Source organism: Apostichopus japonicus, chromosome 22 (genome assembly GCF_037975245.1).
Source record: "Apostichopus japonicus isolate 1M-3 chromosome 22, ASM3797524v1, whole genome shotgun sequence".
In the NCBI taxonomy this organism is placed as follows: domain Eukaryota; kingdom Metazoa; phylum Echinodermata; class Holothuroidea; order Aspidochirotida; family Stichopodidae; genus Apostichopus; species Apostichopus japonicus.
In genome coordinates, this window is record NC_092582.1 from 14,176,269 (window position 1) to 14,193,781 (window position 17,513).

At 37.9% G+C, this 17,513-nt stretch overlaps 2 protein-coding genes across 3 annotated transcripts in view; both read left to right on the forward strand.

The window, feature by feature from the left end:
- The first annotated feature begins 203 nt into the window (after window positions 1-203).
- Window positions 204-14,892, forward strand: LOC139963400 (angiotensin-converting enzyme 2-like). The gene is made up of 13 exons (XM_071964124.1): window positions 204-1,047; window positions 2,403-2,558; window positions 4,422-4,515; window positions 5,809-5,952; window positions 6,421-6,612; window positions 6,774-6,871; window positions 7,634-7,803; window positions 8,655-8,878; window positions 9,544-9,688; window positions 10,633-10,731; window positions 11,992-12,114; window positions 13,328-13,494; window positions 13,693-14,892. Exons 1-13 carry the CDS (start codon window positions 835-837, stop codon window positions 13,770-13,772), a joined length of 1,905 nt encoding a protein of 634 aa, XP_071820225.1. The 5' UTR covers window positions 204-834; the 3' UTR covers window positions 13,773-14,892.
- A 1,301-nt stretch (window positions 14,893-16,193) lies between these two features.
- The window catches only part of LOC139963398 (axonemal dynein light chain domain-containing protein 1-like), a 33,887-nt gene continuing 32,567 nt past the window's right edge, over window positions 16,194-17,513 (forward strand). For both annotated transcript variants that reach the window (XM_071964118.1, XM_071964119.1), the window contains exon 1: window positions 16,194-16,398. The gene's annotated coding sequence lies outside the window, so the exon portion shown is untranslated. The remainder of the gene's footprint in view (window positions 16,399-17,513) is intronic.

Genomic DNA, 17,513 nt, shown 5'->3' on the forward strand with positions numbered 1-17,513 from the left:
GATATTTGTGTTACGGAATCCGCAGAGGATTTCATTTTGTCAGAAAGTCTCAGGGGGGCTATGTTTTGGGGTTTGCTCTCTCTTATCCTAGTCACACGTTTTCTCTGCTCTTCGAAGTTTTCCGTCTCCTTTCAGCCGTCCAGATGTCCAGATTGAATGAGAGTGTGGAGCGGGGGGGGGGGGGAGGGGGTGAGTCGTGTTCCTCGTGTGGAAATTTCCTGGATGATGTTTTGAAGTTCACTTGAGGCAGGGCAGGTAGATATTGAGGCGGCAATGATCTATGCGATAGGGTATAACGTGATATAGGCAGGAGTAATAAACAGTTTATAAAGTTCTGTCAGCGCTTAGCAGTATGAACTGAAGTATCGTATACATGTTCTCTTCGAATTCCGGGCTTATCTTATAGTCTTATATTCTGGTTGCCGGAGTGATCAATTTAGCGATACAACTGACAACGATCGTGATTATAACCATAAGAGCTATTTACATAACCGAATTAAATCTACAATCAAGTCATATATAGTGCTTATCTTTTGTTTACAAAGTAAATAAAAAAAGTCATCAATAATATCGTCACTAAGCAATAAAAATTTACAAAACTGCGATACCTGGATATAGAGCTAATAAAATCCAATCTCTTGTCGTATGATCAACTGATATCGATATAAGGATTTGATTCGTCCTGTAGCGTTATACCAACCACACCTGCTTGCTACGCGAGCATTTGTTGCCCAACGAACACACGCAGAGATAGACAGACATACTGTCACATACTGTCATATTTTTACAAGTTTGACAGTAACCATTGAGTCTGTACAGCGCCTGTCGTAATAAATGGCAGACGTACGAGTATTAGTTTCATTGTGGTTTCTCGCCTGCATTTCATATGCAGGCTGTGAAAATCCCATCCAAAAACAGGGATCACTCGAAGAGGTCGAGGCATTTCTAGCAGAATACGAAAAGAAGGCACAAGATGTTTATTCGGCATCTGCCCTCGCGAGTTGGGAATATAATACCAACATCACAGACTACAACTCGCAGAAATCGGTAAGCATTTTGCTCAAGAAATAGTCCGCAGTAACGCTATTACAGTACATACCACAGGGAATGTCTCTAATCCTTATACAACTGACATTTTTATTACAACATTCGATTGAAACTTTGAAGCTTAATGTCTTTTGTTATTGTTGTGATATTGTATCATGTTGTGAGATTTAATATTCTCTCTTGCTTAAATTTATTATTCCTTCTATTTTTTCAAAATAGTTCATCACGGTACCGTAATGTATAGGTGTGTGTGTGAGTGCGTATGGAAGGAGGACGTGGGGTTGTATCCGGCTTATTACATAACATTACTCTAAGAAAGCATTATTCTTGTATGTCATTGTAAAAGTCACCATTACTTTACGTTGTCAAATCAGCTTAGGGTTTATTATGCCGTTTATACTATCATGTATTATTGAAGTTATTATTGATCATACCATACCATGAAACATGGCCGGGTAGCGAATTTTTCCCCCTAACAGGTTTGCAATTATGTGTAAATAGTGAAGTTGGTCGGAAAAGTTACGTCATCACCATAGAAACCTTCACCTCGAGGTTACTAAAATGTCTTGCAACGAAGATATACGAGTCCTATATGTACGGTGTTTATTCAATAGCTTCCTCTATATATGATTTACCCCAATTGAGAGAAAAATATAATGTAACAGAAAAGTTGTGTAAATTAAGCCTTGATTATTCGCGTAATTTTCCAAATTTTAGACAAGAAATTAGTGTCCTAATCTAGTCGCCCAAGTCACTAACGTATTGTACCGATTCAAACTATTGCTGGCTGTCATGTTTTGCGTATATTCATTCAAGACTCGTGAACTCACGTCGTGATGTTGATTTTAGTGTACGCATGCCACGAAATGAATTCCGATTTCAATAGAACGGCTCACGAATCTTGGAGTATTAAAAATACGAACCCAATGGAATGTAGCGTAGGCCTATGTATCATAAGTAAGGTCAATACATGTGACCCAAGTATTAAAAGTAAAGTTAGTGCGTTTGGAAGGAAACCCCGTAACTAGACTTAACTAAGTGTCACATGTGGTCAATCAATAACAAAACTTAATCTGTTCAGTGGCGCCAATGAACTCATTCTTGTTTAAAACCTTGGACCTTATCACTCTTCTGATTCAGTGTTTATCTTCCAACTTCCAAGTGATGGCCATTATTGATGCTGACGTCACGAGCAATCTGATTGGCTGAAAATTCCGTCACTGCAAACCTGTTTGGGGAAAAAAATCACGGCCGGGTACTGCAGTGTGATTAAGAGTAAGAATTATCTATGACATGAAAATATCATAATGGGTTGAAGTTAGCGGACAAGTTAATCGTATCGTTTTCCATTGCAGATTGAAGCTAGCGGTCGGTCTGCAGCTTTCACTCAAGAGGCAGCTCAGAATGCAAGTCAATTTGATGGCGAATATCCAGACGAGATACAGAGGCAGTTAGACGATATTTCGTATGTTGGAACTGCAGCTTTGGGAGACCCAGATAAAATCAATGAGGTATAAGGCATGTTTGCTATAGCTTCTACATACAGCAGTATAAGGCACATTTAATTATGGGTTGCTCACATTGAAAATATATATACATATGCCAATGTGATACCGTGAAACTAACAAGAACGTGATTTTTGCATATAACAAGGCTTACAAAAAACACACCTGATACATAAGAAAATGTTGGGTAAATATAAGTTAAAGTCACTTGTATCTTTGATATCATATAAATTCAACCAAATAAATAAGTCAACAAAAAACCGAGAAGATTAAGTAAGTGCCATAACCTCCCTCGGAATTTGAGAAAGTAGTTCCGTCCGGTAGCAGAGGAGCATTTGTAGTATAGTGGCGGTCCCGGAAGAAGGAATGAATGCGCGACTAATACATACCACGCAGCAGGGTGTAGGAGCCGGGGCACTGGGGCACGTGCCCCCCCCCACTTTTTCCAAAATAGCAAATGTGCCCTATGCTGGCAAATAAAATGTGCCCCTTTGATGAAGAACTGTCTTTTGGATATTCTTAAGCCTTTGTTAATTTTAATATTTTATTTTAATTATTCACGTGCACCATAATAGTATTGATAGCATACTAACACATCACATATATTTAAGTGATATGGCCGGTGAGTATCGTATTAAAGCATAACGATTGGTGGTTTGTAGAATGAGAAACTACCCCCTGGTGTTGTGCCCCCCCCCCCACTTCTTGGGAGCTCCCTACCCCCTGCTATGCAGTCCTAGTAATTATCTGAAGACTCGTCCGGCGAAAAGAGAAGCCTCGGTATTTAAGCCGGTGTTCATCCACGGTCATCAAACATGGATAGGGTCTCTAATGAGCTTCCCTTGGATTTTCTAACCCTCAGTGGGAAGTTCTAAACGATATATCTGAAGTATAATGTTTCACATGCTTGCGTCTGTGGTAAGAAACAACGATATGCGCATGCTCAGTTGTAATCAAGACTTCAGTGAGACCCCAATGTCAGCTAAATAAATCTTTTTTTTTTCTTCTGGGAGCCGAAGTCATAAACTTGAAACAAAATGATGCTAAAGGTTATTTTGAGAATCAATATACAAACACTCCGCTATTATACCGAAATTCGTCCTTGCCTTTTCTGTACATTTCGAAAGGAACATCTAAGCATGCAGCAATGCTTATTAGACGTAAACCCGATAGCCTTCGATATTTTTATGAATTACCCAGTCACTTCTCCCTCCCCTCCCGACCCACTTCCAAGGCTTCCACCGCTTATGAAATTATGTTCATTCATACTTAGTAAAGATTCCTAAATCCTATTGGTCCATTCAGGTCAGCTGACCGTGGTTAATCCTGTGAGTAACGCACGGTAAAATTACGGGGCATCACTTTGATAAATCTTTGGTTATATGTAACCAAAAATGTTTTGTTTTATTATTTTTCCCCCACACAAATGGTAGTGTATGAATGAACGGGGTTAATCAACGGTCTAGCGTGCGTTACTCACATGATTAATGCACTCCGGGTGTTAATGCTATCGCTGGATGCACTCGGGCTCCGCTACGCTCCGCCCTCGTGCATCGCTTGCATTATCCCCCGATCGTGCATTAATCCTGTGAGTAACGCACGCTAGACCGTTGATTAACCCCTTATTGATTTATACTTACTGTTGTCGGGAATTTGTTGGCGAGCTTTAATTGATTTCCTTCCAAAAGCTTAATCAATGTTATTTATCGATCAATGTGCATATTTGTGTCTTTCTTTCTTCACCTACGTTTTCACTTGAAAATGTGCAAATTAAATTGTAGGCTTTTGCGTATTTAATATAAATTATAACGTTTAGAATTACCATATTTCATGAATAGTTCAACCAAGTTCGCCATATTTCATGTGCAGTTCAACCAAGTTCGCGCTGACATGATGGAAATCTACAGCCAGAGTAAGGTCTGCCGGTCAGATGCTCCAACTGATTGCTATAATTTGGATCCAGGTAAAGTAGCTTTATATCGTGTATTTGTACCACTGCAAGTTCATAATGAAGAGGGGCGAAGGTCAGCCAAACGCGCCTCCAGTGGCGGAGCTTCCATACAGTCAGGGGGCGGATGCCCCCCCCCCCCTGACGGACTCAAATGGACTGCTGGCGCCCTTTTCAGCTTTTTACTACTTTTTACTTATTCGCGATTATTGACTTTTTTATTGCGCTTACATCTACCTATTGACATTTGTCACATTTTGTTGGTGTAATTTTCTGACAAAATGGCAATGACACCTATTTATTCTTCGTTTATCTGCAAATTAGCAAGGCCCGGAAAGGGTCATTCCCTGCTATCTAGGGAGTATCTTTACTCAAAAAATTTCTGTACGCTCCGCGCCAACCTGTGGTGGCGCTCCGCTTAGATAGTGTCGAAAGCGCCCCTACAGACCATTTCGCCCCTCTGACCAATATCCCTAGCTCCGCCACTGCGCGCCTCCCCGTACATCCCGGCAAATAATACTAAAATAATGAAGTGTATGCATGCTATGTATCAAGAAATGATACATTTTAGCCTATTTTGATCCACAATTGGAAAAATTCCTACTGTAAGCGAGTCGGGGAGCAAGCTTTTAGCCATGTCGCATCGTTGTTGTGGAACAAGTTGCCATCAGAAATACGAAGCCTAACCTCTATCAGCACTTTCACATCAGCGTTAAAGACGTTTCATTTCAAACAAACCTATGGTTAAGTGTATTCAACTGTATTTTTGTATTTTGTATTGTTTTGTTAAGCGCATTGAGCCCTGGGATTTTGCGCTATATAAGCACCGGTGTAATCATAATAAGTCATAATAACTTCCTTTACTTATGCTACGTCGTTTCCTTGTTTTTTTTACTGGATATTTTGTTGTAGGTTGTTGTCGAACACATCTCAAATTATCAGGTGGATAGGTGGTGAATGATAGAGTGTCACACACATGTTGAAGCCTATATACTATGCAGTATTTGGTTCAAACTAGCACATATGGTGTGATTTGTGTGCGAATAAATGTAAAATGTACTACAAAACCAATGTGCAAAGCAACTTAATCCTCAACTTGTTACTAAATGTGCTAAACACATTTGACTTTATCTCAAGCATACTTTATATCGTATATATGCCTACTATTTTTTGTTTTTCACCACAGAAAGAAAGAAAAAAGACTTTTCTTCTTCTGCTTCTTCTGGATTCTTTATTTATTTATTTGTTTATTTGTTTGTTTATATATTGATATGTTTGTTTTATTTTTTTTTTCATTTTTATCCCAAGGCTTGGACAATATAATGGCTTCTTCCGATGATTACGACGAACTTGTGTGGGCGTGGCAAGGATGGCGGGATGAAGTGGGCGTGGCCAATAACGACCTTTACATTCGCTACGTAGAACTCTCCAATGAAGTTGCTGTTGCAAACGGTAAACTTTGAATCTGCCCTAGCTTGCTAACATATCTCCTCACACTTGTTGACATCGACTTACTCAAATTTTAATGTCTTGAATGGTAGGGCTTTCACCACTGGTATACCTATATAAGCATACTCATCATAGTGATATCTGGTATGTTGTACTCTCAATTTTGATTTTAAATACCAAACTTTGTTTTGACGTTTCTTAAACTGAACGAAGAACGATCGGTGAATGGAAAATATGACGTAGGCTAATTGTGGTGATGAATTTTGTGATGCTTCTGAGGTAATGTCCAGATGATCTGTGTACTAGGCTGGGTAGTCCAATCGATTTTATTGATGGCACTCTGATGCAAACGGATGATTTAAAGGCCCTTTAATGTACACCGATGTGTATGGTTGCATTCACTCAAACGCGCCTCTTAAAAGCCTCTGTAGTTACCCATTATTCTTTGTATCTATTTGTATTTGGATGCAGGTTTTCCAGACAAAGGAGCTATGTGGAGAGATAACTACGAGATGGGAGATGATATTATTGATGTCGCCTATGATATCTATAACACTATACTACCACTTTATAAACAATTACACACATACGTACGCAGAAAGCTGCACAAAGTCCACGGTGAGAACATTGATCTCAAAGGCAGGTTACCGGCTAATGTCTTAGGTGAGTCTCGAACTAAGTGACAACAACTGGTGTTGAATACTACGTTATAACTCAGATATATATATATATATATATATATATATATATATATATATATATCTTAACGCTAAGCTATAGTTGACTTGTATTAAAGATATGTTCATATCCGTTTCCCTTGGCAGGTGATATGTGGGGGCGCTTTTGGGGGAACATTTACCGAAATGTCGTCCCTTACCCGGACAGACCAAACATTGACGTAACAGATGCAATGGTAGATCAGGTACGTGACACTAAAGTTATTACTTTACATTTACTAAATACAATGAAGTTGTTCTCTATATATGACGTCACTTTTGATCTGTCGAATCAGAGCTGTTATGGCAACATAGTTGCGTTTGATGTTTCTTTTTTAAAGTATTTTTCCTATAGCTATATGAGTGAACCGAGAGACTATTGTAAACTCTTACTGCTACATGTATACATCAAGGGTAGGTTTACGTGCAGACTATATGCGCAGTTTGAGTTCCTCTTTTGCTTCCTTATAGTTTGATATGAGATGGGGATCAAGGATGACAGCCCCAGGGTCCTAGGTAAATAAAGGAGCCCGGGGCAACTTGCTTGGGATTAAGAACAGTTCAAAAGACTGAGGGAAGGGGGGGGTAACTTAATTGTCGGCGGGCACCGACCTCAACCTCGACTACCCTGATCATCACAAGATGGTTGCCATCTATTACTCTTGAGTGTGCACTAATTATCATCCCAACCAATACATGTAAAATTTCTCAGCTGGTTCGTTTCATACCATGTATTCAGCGGTATAAGAAAAATTAGATTAGTCAAAATTTAATGCCTCCTTGAATAATAACGATACAATCTTCTACTTACCAATCCCCAACCCCCCCCGCTCCGCCCCTTCCCCCTGTACCTACATACAAAATACCTGACTACATTCTACTGCGTATTGCTACGTCTGCAAACTCTATAAGACATATCTCATACATGCTGCAAGAATGCATAATTAAAATTATCTTTTTCTGAACAGAATTACACTGCTGAAGAAATGTTCCGTTTGGCTGACAGTTTCTTCACATCCATGGACCTGATAGCTGCTCCCCAAGAGTTTTGGGATGAATCCATGATTGTCCGTCCTGATGACAGAGATGTGGTTTGTCATGCGACGGCTTGGGACTTCTCAAACCGAAAAGATTTCAGGTGAAGAAGTGTTCAGTATCATCGCTCGCAAATCTCCCGAAAGAAATGGATTCTTTTTCCCCCTTCTAAATCGCTATTATGAATGTTTCATATACGCTGTATCGTTTGACCTGCATTAGTAACGTGAAGAAAATGCCCTTGGATATTTCTTTCGGGAAATAATTGTATAAAAATATTGCACCATTGTGTTTAACCTCAGCAAGATTATGTTAGCGCGACAATTACTTTTACAAGGCCTATATTATTGCAGAGGTGGCGAGTACAACCCCAAAATGTTTTTCTTTTACTTTTGATATCGCTATCTTGTTTTCGTTTGGATTTAGAGGAATTCTCTCGACTTTCCCATAATCTTTAGAATTTTGGACAGGGAAATTATCAAGCTCACTTATTGTTGTTCTATACCTGCATAGATATATCCTGTATGCTGATGTATCTTACATGTTCGTGGGTAGAGTTTACATTTCTGTTTACTTCATTTGTATGTGTGCGTGTGTGTGTGTGTTTTCGGTTTCGGTTTCTGTTTCTGTTTCTTCCTTTCTTGTTGTTGATTATGCAAACGTATATATTAACATCAAGCGTTACAGAATATATTAAGTTGATATGTATTATTGTTTAATTTCAGTGAAAGGATAAGAAAATAAATCTGTGGTTTAATGGAAGCCAGCAGGAAATACAGCATGTAAGCTTATGCCGCTGATCAAGAGATGAGAACATTATATTTATCCAAGTAACTGCAAGTTTTGTTTCGTTCATATATTCTATTTGTTCAACACATGATTTGCTTTCATCCTCTAAAAATCATTTCGTCTCATATTTTTATCTCCTCGGTATTTCGTCATGGTTCTTTACAGGATTAAAATGTGCACCGACGTAACCATGGACGACCTGTTGACCATACATCATGAGATGGGTCACATTCAGTATTACTTACAGTACGTAGATCAACCCATATCATTTAGAAGCGGTGCCAACATCGCGTTCCATGAAGCAGTGGGTGAGGTCATGACCTTATCCGTAGCAACGCCTGACCACTTGCAAAAGATTGGTCTTCTTGAACAAGGTGTTAACGATCCAGGTAAGTATAGAAAAAGAAGAAGAAGAACAGGGGCATATTCCACGAGATGATACAGCTATATGCGGATTGGGGAAATATGGAGAGGCCAGGGACACATTAGATAAAAATGGTGTATTCTCATTTTCATAATTCACCTATACGGACAAGTGAAGAGTGCAAATAGGGTCCGCGGTGACGTCATTGTCCCACGGGCCCGACGTGGCTCTCGCACATACACCCATACAGACACCTGGCCACTCTTCTAAATCCCGTGTATGTATTCCTGAACAAGAAATTTGATCATGTAATTAGTCTTTACATGGTGTCATAAGTGGGATTTTGATGATGATTTCTGGTGGGATTTATGTTTGCGTGTATATGTTAGTTCAAACTCCGTTTTATGCCACAATTAACGTCAAACTGGTGGAGCTGATTTGATCGTTTATTTGCTTTTTTGTTGTACGTCTCATTGTTTTATCATTTTATCGTTGCAAATAGTTTTGTTTTGTGTTGTGTTTATTTTAGCTGCTTGCTATATCGTGGGACGTTTGTTCTATCGTTATTTGTGTTTTTGCTTCTAATTTGAATGATTCTAGAGATTAGACTATAGGAGTAGTGAACTTGAAAAAGAAAAAAACAGAAATTATATCTTAGTGGATCTTGTTTTGTGTTATCCTGTTATCCAGAAACTGAAATAAACTTTTTGCTGAAGATGTCACTGAGTACTATAGGTACCCTACCGTTCAGCCTAGCCCTGGAGCAGTGGAGGTGGGATGTATTTAGCGGAGAAGTCAACTCTGCTAATTGGATGAAGAGATGGTGGGACTTGAAGTAAGTCTAGAATCTCATTACGTTACCATAGCGACCATCGACAAGTAAATTCATGATATTCATTTCAAATTATCGTTCAAGCCAATTCTCTATTTTTCTTCTATATACCTTAGGGATACTATAAACACTGAAAGTATTTAGTACGGATTCTGTTATCATAGAATTAATAATTCGTCCCAGAAATTTACTTCCATCCATGTAACTAGATCAATATAAGGTATTAGCGTCAAGAAATGGAACTTTACTTATTCGGTACCGTGTGTAATGGGACTAGGGAAGTTTATACAATGCAACCTTCAGTGCGCAACTTTTACTCCTTGGTTTCGGTTTGTTTTGGAGCAAACGTTAGTTTGCTCTTATTTCGTCACATTGTATTGCTCGAAGAGCCAGTGTAAGTCACCATGTTATATTCTGCTCGAAAACGGAAATCTTGTCAGTATCTTCTACAGTAGATTCGAATGTACGGTGGCTTAATAAGGTCATAGGGGAACAAAATAAGTTTCCCCAAATCTCAAAATTTTGACTTTTATCTCAAACTTTTTACTTTTTATCTAAACAATGTTGACTTTTTATCTCAAAATTTTGATTTAAAAAGTCAATATTTTGACTTTTTATCTCAATTGTTTTCTTTCCTATGTCCCTATTAAGTCACCGTACGAACGTTTAATACAGTTTACCATTATATGTCAAATCCTCATCTCATGTGCCGACTATACGACAAAGTTAGATCATTATAACGATGTGACGAAAATAAAGTTGTGACGAAATTGTATCCAATTTTGTAAGAAAAGAAAAGCCAGTAAATAAAGATTATTTCCGATCTTATATAGTCGATAGATCGGTCTCATATACCGAATGGTTACAGTATAGGATAAATCGATTTTGCAATGAAATTTCAGTCAATCAATTGCAAATTAAGAGCGTTTTAAGTGCTATTTTTACAGACACGAGTTAGTTGGAGTCAAGGCACCAGTTGATAGAACAGAGGATGATTTTGATCCGGGAGCAATGTTTCACATCGTCGGGGATTATTCCTTTATGAGGTAGGTGTATATGGGGGGAATTCCGCGAGACCGAAGGTCCGCGAGACCGAAGTTGAAAAAAGGTCCGCGAGACCGATTTGTAATTTCGGTCTCGCGTACCTTTTTTTCAACTTCGGTCTCGCGGACCTTTTTTCAACTTCGGTCTCGCGGACCTTTTTTCAATTTCGGTCTCGAGGACCTTTTTTCAATTTCGGTCTCGCGGAACTTCGGTCTCGCGGACCTTTTAATTTCGGTCTCGCGGACCTTCGGTCTCGCGGACCTTTTTTTTATTTTCGGTCTCGCGGACCTTCGGTCTCGCGGACCTTCGGTCTCGTGGACTGTAATCGTATATGGCGCGCCCTTTGTGCCAACAACAACATTTGAGTTCGGTCTATGGCAGAATGATATCTGATGATGTAATTTCTGTATGAATTGATAAGAAAAAACTAGTTTGGACGGTTTAATGATTTGAGGCAGCGACGTGATGACTGTTAGTCTGTATATGGTAGAGAATAGGGAATTAATGCTGTGATATAAGGTAAGAGGTGAATGAAGCAACACAATACGTTCAGGCGTAATCCGGCTGCCTATATCCGACTTAAGACGACATACTCAGTTGAAAAACAAAACATTGTATAGGAAGGGGCTGTATTAAGGACATTTTGATTTCAATCTGATAGATTAATTATGTCTTACATATTTTTTAAGGAAGCGTTTTATTGGGTCATATGTTATGTAAACTTTGTCCTTTTTACAAAGATGGCGCAGCTTTTTTAAAGTTTCTCTTTTTGTATCAGAGACAAAGAACAATCGTCGTCGAATATCATAATATTCCGATATGTTAAATTCATATGTTACCACTTCGTTTAGTCGTTTTTAATAACTTCGCGAATAATAAACTGAAGTTATAATACTTTGTGTATTACTCGGGTGCCAATATGGCAAAAATCCCGGATGTGATATGATACAAAATGGTTACTGGTGTCACGTGAACATTTATATGATATCTTTCTGTAGTTTAGTGCAGGGTAATTTATGGAAGTTTTGTAACTTCCAAGGTAAAATCAGTCATGCAATGTTTCATTTTTTTCTCAATTTATTTAATTAAAATCTTGAAATTCAAACGACGAATCAGGTTGATTGTCAGCAGTAAGTTCATGCTTTAAGCATGTTGCCTACTAATTACTAAATTAGTCGCACAGAGATATCTTACTTAAAAACATTTTTTTTTTTACGGCTATCCGATTTTCATTTTTAGAATGTCTCTCATTTATATCACAGGTACTACATGAGAACGATCATACAATTTCAATTCCACAAGGCTATGTGTGATGCGAAGAACCACGATGGGCCCTTGCATACCTGCGACATTTACAACTCGCCAGAAGCGGGAGATAAACTTGGGTAACATGATGTTTCTTTCTTTTTTCCATCATAAACAGGACAAGCAAGGAGACCCGTCTTCAATATAAGGTCATCAGTATTCGCTACAAATTTTGGCCCGGTGCTAAACGTTTTACTTCTTCATTTTTTTCATTTCTTTTTGTTCTATCGCAATATAAGTAGGACATATAACATAGAAGGAGATAAGACACAAAACTTGTGAAAGTAAGTGTACTAAAAAAATCTATAGGGCTTGTCGGGTAGTGACACTCCCTGAAAAAAATACAGAACTGTACAATAAGAAAAGAGAACAAAGAAAAAAGAACCCCTCCTTCCTCTCCCTTCCCTCAAATACCCCTCCCGCCCCTCCCTCCCCAGTTATGATAAGTGCAAGCAATAATTGAGTAGTAGACAAAACAATTCGCAGTTCTAGTACATGTTGATGATGTACTTTTGTAAGCTTTTCTAAAAGCAACTAGGGAAGGCATCGCCTTTAAAGTTTAAAGTTTTGAAAATTATTTTGGTGGAGGGTCTGGTTCTGCACATTATTCTCCAACATATAGCCGAGATTAAATGTCTCAGTAAGAAAGCAATCATTGACTGTGGCAGTAATGTCAAATACTTCTTGAAATTGGAGAATGATTGACTCTTATTTGACTGTCTGGCATATATTTCGGGTCGATTCTGATCAACTTTGAATATTATAACAGAAAGTTTGTGAAGAATAAGTTCAATAAAACGCTAAGAGACAGTGTTAAAACGCTGTTAAAACAGTTAAAACGCTGAGAAACATTGTCTAGCATACTTTGGGTCGATTCTGATAGACTTTGAATATTAGAAGAGAAAAGATTGTGAAGAATAAGTTCAGTAAAACGCTGAGAAACTGTCGCTTCGCTTACAGAGACATCGTGGTCATATTAGCGAATCTTAGATGTCTGACATTTAACTGATGTTTTGTAATGTAACTTAAACAGTCACACGCACACATACAAACACGCGCACATACACACACACATGATTTGTGTAGATCAGGTTTATAATCACAGTTAAAAGGGTAACATTCAATTTCTTTGTTGTTTTTTTATATATCATTTGGAATGAAACTTGGTTATGGTCAAGCTCATGATTTTGCTTTGGATAAAAAACAATTAAGTATAAGAACAATATTAAGTTGTGGTTCTCGTCAAGTCGGGCTTATCATCGTAATTTCTTTCTTTTTCATACTCTTTCTCAGGAGCATGCTTCAATTAGGAAGCAGCCAACCTTGGCCTGATGCAATGGAACAGATTACTGGACAAAGAGACATCAAAGCAGACGCCATTATGGAATATTTCAGTCCGCTTAACACTTGGTTGCAAGAGCAAAACAAGTTAATGGATGAACAGATTGGATGGGAAGAAGGTATGTCTCCTCCATGTTTCATTGAAATGGTCCAAAAGTGACTGAATTCATTCCAAAAACAACAAGCTAAAAAAACTCTTGGAAGTATATTTCTTGTAAATCTGCACCAATCGATTAATCGACTAAATGTGAATATTTTGCCTTTAACCTTCATACGACAATTCAAACGTATACGATTATTTTCTGTTTACATTACAGCTCCAGGAGCTGCTACTAGGACCGTCTTTTACATCATAACTCTTATCACCATGGCAACAGTTGCACTCATCCTACTTTGAGAAGATTGGTTGCTGATGTTCATATCGTGTATCTGATACAATAAGGACAATTGGATAAATGAAATTGCTGAGAAATTTAACAATATTATATTTATGGTCCCTAATTGTGTGACGTTGCTTTAACCTTAACCTTAAATCTCTCTGTGCCAGAATGCACACAAGTCCCGAACAACATTCTTCCACTGGGTTCGGTTTGCAGCTGCGTGTGTGACGTTGCGCTTCCTAGATATTAAAGCATTGGCCAGAGAACTCGAAATACGTTCCTGAATTGTCGCTCTCTTATACCACAACAGGTTTCTATATAACTCCAGCCAGACCTTATACGTCATTGTTAGGTTAAAGGTGAAGCAAACACAGCCATCACCAGTGACGACCTGTGTGAATGTGATAGCGGTGCATGTGATCATCAACAACCACAAACGGCTGTGAAGAAGTCTATGATTCCATATTGTAGCTATAATATATAGCTTCAATTTTCCTTCCCCAGTGAGACTGAACTATGAACAAGTCTAAATATGACGACATCGACCGACAAAAATGCTTGATTTTGTTTTAATGGTTTCCTTTACGTACAGCAGATATAAACACATATAAGCATCGCCTCTTTTTAGATATGATAATAACGTATTATATTATGACATTAATATTATTGACATTAATATTGTAAACACAAATGATTAACTGCCGTTGTTGCCTTAATTGTCTTCGTTGCATTTATATTAGAGACAGGAAGAACAATTTTACCTGTTTCAGGTGATAAGATGATTAAATTGGACATTTCCTGTGGTGTGTAATTTATACTATATACAAATTAAAGTGTATTAAATAATAAAGTTAATTTTGTAAAATCACAATGTCAAGGATGAAGTTTTTTAATCAGTTTGGTATAAAATAAATTGGTACAAATAATCAAAATAAGTACTCTAACCGACATGTGCTGACCACAAAGAAAAGTTTTGGAAAGCTAATTCAGACGAGAAAGAATTTCAAATTTGGAACCTTTTCTTTTTTCAATGATGTATAACAGTATTTCTTTTTGGTTAAGCTCATCGCTAACTTTGGTAAAAAATGTTATGAATTATAATCAAATCAGATGGACAATAAACGATGGTTACCAGTACTAGTGAACCCGGACATTGAAATATAATTGTCCAAATGACCAGATTGACAGTATTACCGTAAACCTTTTCGCATCAGCTAGTGTAAGTGGCCTCAACCACCCCTCAACCACCCTACTGAGACATTGATTTACCGAATCATTACAACTGTGCACAGCCTTAGCCCATCGAAAGTAAGGCTGCTATTGATGAAGCTCATCGGCTAAACATGAAGCACGACAGCAGAAGCGTACCAGGTCTATAGCTTGGTCTAAGAACCAGAGTAGAATTTATACCTTGGCTAATTAAAGAAATTTAGCCTTTTTGTGCGTGTTTGGCCTACAGTAGTGGCAAACGGCCATACCTCTTAAACCTACCAATGAAAGCCGGGTTCCTTTCGTAAATGTCACACGCTATGACTTTTGGGAATTTCCTTTAAAATAAAGAGCTTTGTCCACCCACGTAAAGTTGATGTTGATGTTTATAGATTTGCCTTTTTTCAGATTGTACAATCTTGAAGAAAGGTCACTCAAGGTAGCACGAAAACCAAACCGCTTGATCCACTCTCAACCCTAATCCCTTTACATCGAGACTGTGACCGTGGGGTTATCATGACGATGTCACTTCAAGTGAACATCACGACTCACTGTCGCAAGCCGTTCTTACATATGCATAGAATTAATTCCATTTAATATTTACTTAAATAGAATAACTTTAAACTTAAGTTAAATGAAATCCTAACCTTTTAAAAAAAACTTAATCTGAATACGTAATAATTCTCAAGTAGAATAGAAAGATAAATTTTAAAACGGCTTGGCATAAGTCATTGAGTTGCCTAGTAGGAGTAACAATGTCACTGAGTTGGTCGTGTGGTCACTAACTTGATAAAAAATCTTTCTATTTTCTAGTGTCATTTTCATTTTGGTATGCCAGACAGTAGACACCTTAATTGACTGCTGTATGCTTGCAATTGAAAAAAAAATTGAATTCAATTGAAACGTGGCATAAATTGCACAACACCGGTTAAATTTTTTAATACTTTAGTATAGTAACAGTCCAGCCAGGCTTTCTGCTATATGTGATTATCAATATCACCTTCTAAACTCATAACACGTGTTAATTATATGCCTATTACTGCTCGTTATTGCTTCTGCACTGAGCAGGACTACACTAATTAAAGATGACAATAATAATAATAATAATATTAATCGTGGGCCAACATAATCAATTCCCATGGTATTGGCCAAGACGTTAGTGACGTTTTACATATTGTCACAAACGGCAGCCCATACTTGTGCGCGAATCGAGTGCAAAAGTAGAGACGGGTACAGCACAAACAAACGAACCCCCTTGACAACACTATCAACCGTACACTCCGTAATTAAACTTAGCCTAACACAAATTACCCTACGAAAATCCCTGAACACAGATTGACTGAATCTAGTTTGACATATTCGAAGACGACTTCTGCAGGCTAACTCCTTGCTCATCAAGTGCAACTTCTGATACTAGGTTAATGATATGCCAATGTAAGTTTACGATAAGTTCATTTTACTTCTTGTTCAACTTAAGCAGGCCTAGGCTACAGTACAGTAAGAGGCCTAACGTAGTAGGCCTACAGTAGGACCTATGTTTATACTCACGTGAATTGTCACAGTCTAGACATGAAGAGACCCCCCCCCCCATATCATATTAATATCGTATTAAAACATACAGATATATTTGAATATATCATAAGTTTAACTAAGGGAAACTTAAAACAAATATTCTTCAAAGGCATGGTACTTCGTAATGGTATTGTAGGCCTAGGCCTATGGTAAATTCATGTCCTCTAAATTTTGCTGAGTTATGCATATGTATAGTTGCACTTATAACCACTGTAGTTGCCATGTTCGTAAGTCAAATTGTAACCACTTTTTAGTTTTAATCTACATAGCATTAATGGAAACTGCCACAGTGAAACAAGGAAACTTCATTTTTGTATTTTGAGACACTTTTGAAGATTATTCCACCCCTTTTGAATTAGCAGAGTTAGGACTATACCGTAATCATAAATTTCAATGCATGCACAAAGTTAGGAAATTTTTTTTTGCTTTGAGTTTAAGCAGTTTAACTCCTGACCTTTACAAATGTCAATTTCTGGAAGAAACCAATGGAGTCATATAGTTAAAGGATAGAACTAAACCGCAGACTTGTAATATCAGTGAGATGGTCATTAATGGCCATCTCACTGATACTACAAATATTCTCACTGATATTACAGTGGTAATTACCACTGTCCCTTAAAACAACAATGCTCTTATCGGGATGTTACCATGGTATATACCATGCTAACATTAACATGATACATATCAGTTTGAAATAGGCTTGCACGGTAAACCGGTTTTAGTACCGAAACCGGTTTTTTCCGACCGAATTTCGGTACTATTTTTTATTTTAAGAAAACCGAAAAACCGAAAAAACCGGAAAAACCGAAATGTGAATTGCAAATACTGGAAAAAAAACAAAGTTTGTTGCCTTTGGTTTCTCCTATTTACTGTTCTTTTTGCGATATGAAAGTAAATTGCAACAAGAGAAAGCTTTTCTGATAGACGACATTGTCAGCTACGATAGGCACACGCCATAACCAGTGCTTGAGGGTGGA

Excerpts from the sequence above, each read along its gene's own strand:
- LOC139963400 (XM_071964124.1), top strand. The coding sequence starts at position 835 with ATGGCAGACGTACGAGTATTAGTTTCATTGTGGTTTCTCGCCTGCATT. Across the intron at positions 10,732-11,991 it reads GGGGATTATTCCTTTATGAG|GTACTACATGAGAACGATCA; the intron begins GTAGGTGTATAT and ends TTTATATCACAG. Across the intron at positions 13,495-13,692 it reads ACAGATTGGATGGGAAGAAG|CTCCAGGAGCTGCTACTAGG; the intron begins GTATGTCTCCTC and ends TTTACATTACAG.